The sequence below is a fragment of the Halichoeres trimaculatus genome, unplaced genomic scaffold (assembly GCF_033239565.1).
Source record: "Halichoeres trimaculatus isolate MK-OKI-2021-1 unplaced genomic scaffold, fHalTri1.1 fHalTri1_scaffold_4, whole genome shotgun sequence".
Taxonomy (NCBI): Eukaryota; Metazoa; Chordata; class Actinopteri; order Labriformes; family Labridae; genus Halichoeres; species Halichoeres trimaculatus.
In genome coordinates, this window is record NW_027437182.1 from 26,600,208 (window position 1) to 26,612,315 (window position 12,108).

The 12,108-nt window shown below is 39.2% G+C and overlaps 1 protein-coding gene across 1 annotated transcript; it reads left to right on the forward strand.

The window, feature by feature from the left end:
• Positions 1–4,848: 4,848 nt before the first annotated feature.
• LOC141789203 (LIM/homeobox protein Lhx8) lies at positions 4,849–9,936 on the forward strand. Its single transcript, XM_074668546.1, has 9 exons — positions 4,849–4,976; positions 5,610–5,687; positions 6,178–6,303; positions 6,419–6,540; positions 6,865–7,085; positions 7,638–7,741; positions 8,128–8,223; positions 8,941–9,130; positions 9,478–9,936. Exons 1-9 carry the CDS (start codon positions 4,896–4,898, stop codon positions 9,552–9,554), a joined length of 1,095 nt encoding a protein of 364 aa, XP_074524647.1. The 5' UTR covers positions 4,849–4,895; the 3' UTR covers positions 9,555–9,936.
• The last annotated feature ends 2,172 nt before the right edge of the window (positions 9,937–12,108 follow it).

Here is a 12,108-nt window from a genome sequence, read left to right on the forward strand (position 1 = left end):
TTTCTTTTTTTAACTTTGAGCTGTGTGCTTTGATGGATAAAAAAAACCTGCTATACAAATAAACCTGGATTACATTTGATTTGGTGCATACAGAAACAAACTAAATAAAGAAGCATCTTTGCTATAAAAGTCCCACTTCTGTTCATATAACGCACAGTGGGTTTAAACTGACAACAGGCTTGTGTTGCTGATGCTGGTGTTATGCTATCACTAACAACAACAAAAAATTAAAATAGAGAAATGCTAAAATCATATTTCTGAACTTTTTTCAGAGTTTATGGTATATACAGTGAAACATATAGACCTATGGCTATAATCATCATATGACTTTATTTATTATTGGGGCTGTACAGAGAATTCTCTGATCTGTACAGATGTACACTGAAGCAGCTCTTTTCAGTCAAGGTAGATAAATCCAGGTAAAGCAGATCCAGAAACACCTGTTTTAACCATCCTTACCTGTGAGGCTGCTGAAACTGAGAGGGATATACCTTCAAATTCTCCAATAAAACACAGTAATCAAGGCAGACATTTCACCAGCGCTCATACACAACCCAAGTTTTAAAATAACAATTAGTGCAGAAATAGAGGAGGGGTGATTATAAATTCCTTTCAGGAAGGGTCTTGGCAGTAGGCTGGGAGGTGGCAGCGAGATGTCGGGAGTCATGTGGCTCAGAGATGGGGGGGCAGCAGTTTTTGCAATCAGCGTTAAATAGAGCAGTTTTGTGCCTGTGTGATTGTCAAGTGGGCCATTACTGGTTGATAAGAGCACTTTTTCCTTATGTGGCTCTGATTGGGCTGAGCATGCTGCTCCCTCTCACATGCTGTCCCAATGCAATCAGGCCCCTCTTTTACTGCACTGCCATTTCCACTGCTGTGATTTCCACCCAATCCCCCATCGGCCCCCAGCCAACGCAACTCCCCCTCTATGCCCCCCCTGCCAAACTCCTCATCCTCTCCACCAGCACCCCACCTCCCCCTTCAGATGAGTACCCTTTTACAGCAAGGAGAAAAGGTCATGCCAAACTCGTTGTGTCAATTGTAAACCACCCCAATTCTTACTGATTTCAATGAAATAAATGAGGAGGTGCAGCCTCCAAAGAAAGCAAAGGTCCGTGTGGAAGTGGGAAATTAGGAGATGTTCTCAGAGGCCGGGGCCAAATGCTGAGAGCTTCTCCTCACCAGAAGCTTTGACATTCCTTTTTCTGACTGTATGTAGACATCCCTCATATTCTTTTGAATGTTACCTCTAAAAGTAAGAGACTACCACTTGGTGTAGAATACAAAGCAGTGTCAACTTTGCACAGAAAAGGCAAACGAACCAAAAAGCGAGAGCTAAAAACTGCTAAAAAAGTAACATCCTTTCTTTAGCTGTGGTTCTTTTAAGGCTTCCACTGAAGTCCACCACAAATCATATACATCTACACGGAAACGTTACAGTAGTGTGGGGTCTTTTAAAGCTTCTGTGACCTCTTTCTTTCTTTCCTGATTGTGGTCTTTACACGTGAAGCAGTGCTCATCCTGCTGTCCTTAAACAGTTAAAGTCAGCAAATGAGTGCTGTGCAGAAAGTCATTTCACTCAGCATGCTGTCACTAACATGACATGACACCTGCTCCATTGCAGTGTTTACAGCACAGGGACTGAAATATGATGAAGAAAGAGTCAGTTTGTTAATAGATCAAGTTGCTTTTGTAGTTTACAAAGGGACATAATTCAGCAGCAATGGATTACAGGAACCATTTAGTTCTTGGGTGAAAAGTTCCAGGCACTAAAACTTCACAACCAGTTTAAAATCCTCACAGGAGCTTTAATGAATATGTTCAGCAGTGGAGTTTGTGGAGCAAAGCTGATTAGATGAATTTATCTTTCTCACTGAAATTTTTTTAACTTCTAGTGTACTAGTAAGTTTTTTTTTTCATCTTGTTGTATTTTTGTATATCCCAAGGAGAACTTTGTAGTGAATGAAGAACGATAGACATTTTCTGAAAAGAGAAACAGTAACCAGGGAACCATCATAATCCCTGAATCTCACATCTCTCACAGCAAATGATGGAGTATTTATGGATCTCCATACACACACTCACAGACGCAGTCTGACACACAGCAGCTGAGAAGAAGAACCAGTTTAGAGGTGTGTTGATAGATGAGACACTGTTTTTGTCTGGACCACATCACGCAAAACATTAAGCAAGTCAGCCATGCAACATGGAAAATGAAAACATGCAACTGTTACACTCTCAGATTCACATCTTTCCCAACTTCTGAGCACTTATCAGGTTTTCTGGAGATGGGGCGAAGGAGTGATAAAGACTTTCGTGTCTGAAAAAGGATTTCTCTTCTTTACAGATTTTGTGTTTTGCTTGAATCACATCCCTCTCCTGACCTCTGACCTCTTCATCTGAGAATATCACAAATAAAACATCATGTCAGAATGTTTTGTCCTTTGAAGTGCTCCAGTGCTTAAAGATTTTTTGCAGAAACAAGTATTCATAGAGGAGTGGTTGTCTCAGCGGCTGCAGCGTTGAACTCTCTGCTCCACAGCATGAAATGTTTGATATGTTATCTGATAAAGAGCATTCATCTCCACCAGCTGGAACAGGACACATCTCGATGGAGGCACGCTAACTCCTTTATCTCTCTGCGATGGTGCGATACAGATGCTGGCTCATGCCACTGCAGGTCGGACTGTTATCCACAGGACAGAAATGGCTTTTCTCACTGTGTGCTCGTGAGTGTGTGTGTATGTGTGTGTATGTGTGTGTGTATGTGGCGGTAAGAACAGAAAGGTGTGTTGAAGATGATGATGGGTGGGATTGCGTGTGCGACTGGGTTGAATACATTTGTTAAAAAGGGTAAAGCAAACAAGAAAGTGACTTTGGGTGTTTTTTCACAAGGAACTTAGAGAGTTTTTTTTTTTAAATCTACAGTTCAGTCTTTCCATTTCTTTTAATGAATCCACAATGCTTCTTAAAAAGAGTGAAGTGGACCTGCCTCTACAGTTGATATAATTTGCATACAGACTTAAACACAGGTGTGCAGCCAGCTTTGCTTCAAAAGCATTTATCTTACAATGAAGCTAGAGAAGCTCAACATGTGGACTTTTAAATATCAGTATATGATGTGAGTACATTTTAATAAATACATGTGTAAGAGGGAGCATGTGGAACTAAACTTATAAAAGCACCACAAAGCCACTGTCGAAACTAAACCAAAATGAATGCAAATGAGCCCTCAAAAGCATATGAGACTATCAGGAATTAGACTGCCTCAGGTTGTTTTTGATGCCTGCTACAGCTTCAGACACATCTATCAGAGCAGTGGACTGACAGCTAGAAATCTAGAGGAGCCTTTTGCTTACATTTTCTGCAACAAAGATCTCAGCGAGTGGAACGGCTCATAGTTAAAAGACAGCAAGAGGAAGAGAATTACACTTTCACGTGAACAAGGACGATGAGCAAAGAGATAAATGGTGCCTCTTTGTGAATCCTCACAGGATTTTTTAAAAGTACAAATAAGGATTGTTTTCAGCTGGCACAAACATAATATTCGGGGTTCTTTAGGACCACATTGTTACTTGTATTAAAATCATGCTCATATATTCCTTTAGATGACTGAAACTCATAAGAAAGTACAAGTTGTCTTCATTTGCCAAAATCTTCAGCAAGCATGTTTGATGATGTCTAAATGTGAAAATGACCAGTAAGCTTTGTGATTTCCTCCCTTCTGACCTGTTTCATGCTTGATTTTGGTCAAACAAAACAAAACAAAACAAAAACTTTTGTTTGGTTGGTTTTTACAGAAAAAAGCAATGTGTGTTACCTGGCAAAATGAAGCAATGTTCACATGTCTAAACTGCCCAAATGGATCTGTGTCATTTTCTAGAGGAGACCTAACACATATTACTGTATTATTATTCATGGTTCTGAGCAGGAGTAAAATTTTAAATGCAGGAGTTACAGTTCAAGTATAACAATGACATTACGGTAATTGAAGTTTTCCTGTAATCCTTCCTCCACCACTGTTGTAGAGAGCTTTTTTGCAACTGTATGCTGCAAAGTTATCCTTGCTTTTGCTGAAAGGACAACCTTTTTTATTGACATTGGCATGAATGCAAAATGAAAATTATTTTTCATATATTGAAAAAAAAAATGAATTAAATGTTAGATTTTTTTTTTCTCTTGTGGAAAATAAAAGACTAGACTTGAGGTTTGCAAAAAGGTACAACAGCCCACAACAGACCTGCTTCCCTTTGAGGAGCAACAGCCCACCTTGATTAGAAATGTGGCCTCTATACATTGGCTAAACATGACAAGTTTAAGTTGACTTTAATATTTTTCATAAACAGTGCAACTAAATGTGCTTTCAGACAGAGCAGATATTACAATTATCAAATATTTTCATGTAAAAAATCCTGATTGAAGGTATTAAGTTATAGAGTATGCAGCATACAATTATTTAAGACCTCAGTTCAGTGGATTATGAAGAAAGAGCATGCTGCTGCATTTTCATTATGAGTTTTTTTTCTATAAGTTTACAGAGCTGTAAAATGCTGTGCTCATAAAATTAAATGAGAAAATGTTGTTTATAGTTGATTAAAAGTGGCCTAAAAGGCTGCAACAGAGACACAAGATGAAGAAGCCATTAATCCCGACCCTTAAGCAATTCGCCTGAAATTCTTATCATAAATGTATTTTTGAGAATAAATCTGAAAAAAAAAAAAAAGTTTTTTTTTCTTGTCATGTAGCGCAAAAGGCTGATTCCCCAGAGGAAGGCGCGGCCAAAGAGAGAAGAGGAAATATGAATTGTGACCCGCCCTCTGAGCAGCAGCGCGCAGACTGACACTCGCAGGAATCCAGCTGGAGGAACACAGAGGAAAAGTGAGGAAGGCTCAGACATGCGCTGGAAAAGTGAAGTTAAAGTAGAGTGTTGTATTGTTAGCGAGGACGAAACCGGATCTGTGTTGTCCAACGATGAGGTAAGGTCATAACGGACTCATGCTTTATTCTCCCAGCAGGTTGTGGTGTGAGTCAGTACGGATTTAATACTCTTAGTAATTGCTTTGCGAATTAAATCAAAGTGGGCTTCAGTCTGTCATTAAAGCCGGCCTTCAACGCAGTGACAGCGCAGTATTTTTACAATTTGAAGAAATGTCGAAGAAAATTACACCTCCCTGAATTCTGCAATTAAAACTCAAGTAGTTAATGAGACCTCTTCACCTTTTGCTTGTCCCGGTTAGTCGTTTGTGGCAAACTTAGCCTTTTTAATTGCTGTTATTAAAAAAATCAATCCCCCTTTTCCCCCGAGACCTCGCGCTGTGCTTTTTGATTGACACGCGAAATTGGCTTGTTGGGGTTTTAACCGCAGCACGCGCGCGAGCTGCTGAATCACAAATGCAGATCTGAAGAACATAATGCACATAGGATAAGTATTAGTTCAAGTGTTGTCTGTTTTTGTAAGTAATGACTATCCCACTCTTTTAAATGTCATTTTGTAAATCGTCGTCGTTGTCATGGTGAAAGGTGAAAGGCATGATATTTATTGGAAGGGGCAGGGGGCATTTAAGGCAGCTGCTGCAGTCTGACAGCGAGACCTCCTCTTCCCGCCACAGCTTCTCGTCATGTGTGAGGACTGCAAAGGAGAAGAAGAGCTGCTAGGCAAGTGCGCTGAAGACAGGAGAGACATAATGGTAGGAAATTATTTTTTTCTGTTTTAAACATTTTTTTCTCGATCTAACAGGCCGCTTTTTGTTGAGATGTAATTTTTTGACCCTGAAAAACAAAAATGGGAAAATTTTCGACCATTCTCTCCACAGTGCAGAGACGCTTAAAATGTTGATATCGGTTAGCCTACAATATGGGTACTGGTCTCACTCGAGGCATTTTAACTGTTTAAAACTGAACAAGAATTGAAAACAATTTTAAAACAATTCAACGAACTAATCGTCCACTTTTTCCCACAAAACTAAATCATTTTCTTTTTTCACTGAACCTATTTTTTTTATCCCCAAATAATTTAAGCTAGGAGAATGTTTGTAATACCTGCAATACCTGTGGAGTTTTAAATGTTGCTGACAGTAGCAGGTGAACTGAGTTCTAACTTGTTATATAACCCATGTTTGATGCTGGAGGTGGGTAGGTATGTAGGTAATGTTCTAACCGCAGGTCTGATGCCTTCAGGGTGCTCCGGTCGAAGTTCTGGATGAAGACGCGTCTTCGCTCCAGACGATGACGTCTGTACCTCTGCTGGGCAGGGCTGTGTGCGCGAGCTGCAACGAAGAGATTGTGGATAAATATTTATTAAAGGTAAACAGAAACAGATATTTATGTGCAGGCGTTTAATTTGGTATTAATACTTTGGATATTTTTGTGACAGTGACTGACTGACTTTTGCTTTTATTTTGTCCCGTCTCCGCTTCAGGTAAACGACCTGTGCTGGCACGTGCGCTGTCTGTCCTGCAGCGTTTGCCAGGCTTCACTTGGCAGCAGCACGAGCTGTTACATCAAAGAAAAAGAAGTTTTCTGTAAACTGGATTACTTCCGGTACGTGAATCGATTATTAAGCGACAACACCAACCAAAAAAAGAGTAATTTTAGGAAAATTTAAAGTATTAAGATACAACTATAGAGCTTCTTTTATTATTTAAAATTAAAATAAAACAATAACAGCCAAGATAAGACAGAAATAGAGGCAATTATAATTCTAACTTTGATTGGGCTTGAAAGTGCTCCTACATTAACTCTTAAATCGCTCTCTAAACACGAGAGAAAGAAAAAGAAATGAAGAAGGCGACAGGTGCAGCCTTGAAAAGCCCTCGTGCAGCTCGTGTGGGTGTCTAATCCGCTCCCCCTGACCTCCACCTGCAGAAGATACGGCACCTGGTGCGCGTGCTGCGGCCGCAACATCCACTCCACGGACTGGGTGCGCCGGGCCAAAGGCAATGTGTACCACCTGGCCTGCTTCGCCTGCTTCTCCTGCAAGAGGCAGCTGTCCACCGGAGAGGAGTTCGCTTTGGTGGAGGAGAAGGTTCTGTGCAGGGTGCACTACGACTGCATGCTGGACAACCTCAAGCGGGCCGTGGAAAAAGGTGAGCCCCGTTGAGTCGCAGCAGGAAAAAATAAACAGTTTGACGGGTGAATGTATTTTACAAAAGGCCATAACAGCATTTAAAATTCAGAGAGATTGCTATCGATATTTACCTGCCTATTTTTTTTCCCACATTTACCATTAAAAGACGCAAACATTTCTCTAAAAGTGTATGAATTATAAAAAAAAAAAGGGGAAAAAAAACAATAAAAATAACGCTCGTTTAATTAACAAAAAGGGACAAATGTTTCATACACTGTTTGTCTTCTTATTTTTCTTGTCATTAATCAATAAAATAGGCTTAAAATAATTACATAAATCATTTATTACTTTTTGTCAAATGTGTCAATTGCTGGAATTTAATTTGGTTGTTGCATGCTCCCTAATTTATTGAGTAAGTCTAAAATATCCTAAAAATTAAAAATCTTAAGTATTTTGAATTCCTAATATTTGACCATATTAGGAATATATGGAATATTTTATACTGTATTCCTAATAAATCTGAGCTGAGTATATCTGGATGTGATGGTGTGAGAATCTTCTCTTGCTGTAGGAAACAGTGTAAACATGGAAGGAGCTGTGCCCACCGAACAGGAGATCAACCAGCCCAAACCTTCCAAGAGGGCACGGACCAGCTTCACTGCTGACCAGTTGCAGGTTTGCATCCATTAACACAGATAAATAGATAAATTATAATCCTGCTGAAACTATCCTGGATTCATGGAGTCTATAAATAAGAGTAATAATAATAATAATAAGATTCAGTCAAAGAAAGCTCAATAATCCAGTGTATCAGAAAACATATTGCACACATATTTTTTTTGCTTAATTCTGCAGAAAAACTACCAGTTTTAAACACGGACAATAAGTGAACTGGGAAAATGTTTTGGTGGTATGGAAAAATAAACATAAATAGGAAATGTGGTGAGGATTTACAAATCTGAATGTTAACAGATTTTCTGGTCTATAACATCATTATAAAGCTCATAGCAGCAGTATCCTATAACTCATAATATTCATGTGATTTACCTCTGATTTTTCAGGTAATGCAGGCTCAGTTTGCTCAGGACAACAATCCAGATGCTCAGACGCTGCAGAAATTGGCCGAGCAGACGGGCCTCAGCCGGAGAGTCATCCAGGTCAGTGCGAGACGGCTGCATGATGGGAAGCTGGAGGAGCTAAAGTACATTGTTATCTGAAAGCTTTTAGACAGAAAAGACAAAATAGCTGATTAGTTGTACAATAAATATTTGCTGGTAATAGATAAATGTATTTATTTCATAACTTTACAACTAAATACTGAGGGAAATAATACAGTGATGAATATTCTTCAGATCTAACAAAAACAAAGGGTAGTCCAATAACATCAAGATGCTCTACGCTGCTTTCCCTGCAACCTCTGATAAACCTCTTCTGCGTCAAGCTTTGAATTAGAAAGAATAAATTGTTTTTATCTGTAAATCTTAAAGAGAAATCTTTAGACAGTAAGGTGGCGTATAATTTGTATGCATTTCCCATAACTGGTACTGTTGCAGAGATGCAGTCTCTGCAAGAACAACTGATTTGATTTGATGCCGTTATAGATGTTGATAACACAAGCCGGAAAATGTGCATCTTGTTGTCTGGCCTGGCGACTGTCTAAAAAAAAAAGAACAGAATGCCAAATTTAATTTTAGGGTTACCAAGTATAATAAATGATGAATTACTGCATTAGTATAACCATATTTTTGTAAATTAGAAAATATGTAAAGACAGTAAAGCCTGGACTGTTTCAGAGTTGGCACACTGGCCCTAAGGGTTCATTTTGTTCTGCTGAACTTCTAATGCAGTCCAGTCCATTTGTCCTGTTGACCCAGGTGTGGTTCCAGAACTGCCGAGCCCGCCACAAGAAGCATGTGAGCCCAAACCACAGCTCCAGCACCCCCATGACCTCACTGCAGCCCAGCCGCCTGTCTCAGCCCACCCCGACCCCTGAGGAGCTGCAATACACCGCTTATGGAGGCCCAGAAGGGTCAATGCTTTCTGCTCTGCACTCCTTCATAGACAGTGAGCAGCTGCTTTTGTTCCTCATCTCTTTTATGTTCAGAGTGTGCAGAAATGCAATGCTACAAGTTTGCTAAAAGATTCTGTCAGTGTTTTCAGTGGAAAAGCTATAAAACTAAAAGATTGGCCTTGGAACTTTAATTGCAGGACAAAAAAATCTAGACATGACAGAAATAAAGCAATTTATTGACAATCAGAATTTCAACATTGCTATAATCTGACAAAATCTTTTGCAAACATTTGATAAATTTCCAGCTCTGACTGATGCCATAAATTTAGTGTAAATACTTTTTCTGTTAGAATTTAATTCCTGGACTTTGTAATAACTCTGGCTTTCTATGCTCCCACAGTACACTCTCCTCAATCCATATTTCAACCACTGCTGCCGGCCCACGCCATGACCTCCCTGCCTGTGTCACACACTTGAGCTGCTTGAACACACACACATGCGCACACATGCCTTCACCAGTGATCGTCCAGCATTAGAAGATGCAGCCCACTCGGATCCCTGCGCTTCATTAAATTCATCTAAAGCAAACAATTCAACCTTTATTTTCCTTATACTGTCAGTATTTTATCCCATGTTGATATCCTTTAAAACTCTCCTCTCTTGATTATCATTTACGGTCCTACCTGTACTGTACTGGAGAAATTGAAAAGTTTCTGTGTACCTCATGGGGTTGTGACACACGTCATTATAGATTCCTGTTTGTTTGTGCAGTTGGTGACCGTGGTATTTTTAAAGTGAGAACCAACAAGACCCAAGTATGTCAGCTCGTTATGAAGGTGAACTTGAAATTATTTGTATAGCAGTGTTTGAATATTTGCGATTTAATTTATTTATTGTATGTGATGTCTGTTTTGAAAATAAATGTCTAATTTCACTAATCCTGGGGTTTAACCATGAAAAATGGATGTTTCACAACAACAATAAGATTCAGTGACAGCGAATGGGATAGACTTCAGCCTGTATGGGAGAAAGTGCATAGAAAATCAGTTTATTGATAAAAATATAAAACACATCTATATATAAATGAAAAAAACACACAAGTAATGTACTGTTAAAATCACCATTGATATATAAATAAGGTTTATCACAGGTATACAGACTGTCAGCTCTGCACAAATAAGAGACAATAAAATAGAGTCTTGGATTTATGGACAGGTTAGAGCACTAATTCTTCAGAGTCTGACTTTTAAGAGTTTGTGGGAAGAAAACTGACGCACACAGAGAAGTTTAACTTGTGTCTACTTGTTGACTGTGGTTGACCAAAAGAATCTACACATGGGAGGGTGAGGGAGGCGTATAAAACCACAGTTTTGACTCTGCTTATCAGACCTTAGGTATTCACCCTGAAGAAAACTAAACCTGAGCTTCATGCACACAAAAATAGAAAATACAACAAAGACTGTGAGGTTATTGTGTATAAAATATCAATGACAATGTGCCACATTGAGCACCGCATGCATCATTTCACTGCCCTCACACACATGCAGAATTGTTTTGCATCTATTGAATGGTAGCATGTCCGGGCATGCTGAGCTCAAACGGGGGTACGAGGTGTGTAAGTCTGGTGGTGCTGTCACTCCGAGTACCATTAGGGCAGACTCTGAGGCTCAACAAACACAGCACAGAGACCTGCAAGTATGAGTCACATCTCACTCATCTGAAAGTGAGCATCATTCTCAGTGATGCATGAAGCTCTTTAGAAAAGGGAAACTTCAGCACTATTTGAAATTGGTGAAATAAAAGAACACAGTGTGTCACTGCTGACAGCAGCGCCTCTAACAGACAACTTAGTGAGACTCAAACACAATCAGCTCAAATGTGATCAAACAACTGAATAGTATGCACTGGTAGAATCAAAATTCATCAACAACAATGACTGACATGCTGTCAGCTCTTTCATAAAACTGCAGTCTCTGTTTTCAAAGGAATCAAATGCAAGTAATATCTGAAAACCAAAAATGAAGCTCTTCAACAAAAAAAGACTGTGCTTTACTAACACCTGCATTACTCACACACACACACATTGGGAAGCCAGCCCCACTTTGGGTCCAAAAGTGATGTAAGTTAACACTGTTTCTGACAAGTTTCACCTCTCCTTCATAGACTGTTAAAAAGAGGACACTCTCTTATCTAACAGAAACAAAATTATACATGAAATATTCTTCATGAGCTGCCAATCACTGAATCACTCGCATACAAATCCCTTTAATTGTTCTGTCACTGGTTTCATTGCATTGCCTTGAAAAGGAAGTGAGAGCTGAGTCTTTTTAAAACCTAAATAAAAAAACCTCAAAATGTAAACTCTGTTGCTATAAGCTGCAATTAGTCACTCAGTGAAGCATCTCTAAAAGAGTGAAGTACTTGGATTAGCTATTCTATAATGGTCTCGAACATTACATACAAAATTCAACAGTGTTCTCAATGTGAGACCAATTGTGTCAAAAACTGCAGAAAAATTATCTAAAGGTGAGTTTATCTTTTTCATGGACAAACCTCTCAGTGCATCGACTCTGAAATTGTTCACAGAGGATGTCTTGAAATAAATGGCACCACCCGGTGGTGAAAAGTTGCAACTACAACCTTTATGACTAAAAGAGCTCACAATCTCAAGAAAGAAAGAAATATCTTGTTCCAAAAAGAACAAAGTGTTTAGTTTGACTGTGGCTGTGAAATAGACATCTAAAACCTTACTCAGTTATAACTGAAACACTGAAAACAAACAAGCAAACAAACCAACGGACAAAGTCATTGTGACTTTGTACATCATCCACTTCCATTTCAGCCCTCATCAGCCTTATATTCCAAATAACCATCAAATCAGCTAACTGTGGAATTATAATTTAGTCTAATATCATTGTAGCTTTTAGTCAGTTTTTCTTTCAAAGTGCAAAACTGTAACAGGCGTCCACTTAAATTATCTTTGGCACAAAGTTTGTTGCCACAGAGGTTTGTACCACGCTTTGGTTAAAGG

Bases quoted from the DNA above. Each gene is read 5' to 3' on its own strand.
- LOC141789203 (XM_074668546.1), top strand. From the start codon at position 4,896: ATGCGCTGGAAAAGTGAAGTTAAAGTAGAGTGTTGTATTGTTAGCGAG. The intron at 4,977-5,609 runs GTAAGGTCATAA...TTCCCGCCACAG, and splicing joins CTGTGTTGTCCAACGATGAG to CTTCTCGTCATGTGTGAGGA. The intron at 9,131-9,477 runs GTGAGCAGCTGC...ATGCTCCCACAG, and splicing joins TCTGCACTCCTTCATAGACA to TACACTCTCCTCAATCCATA.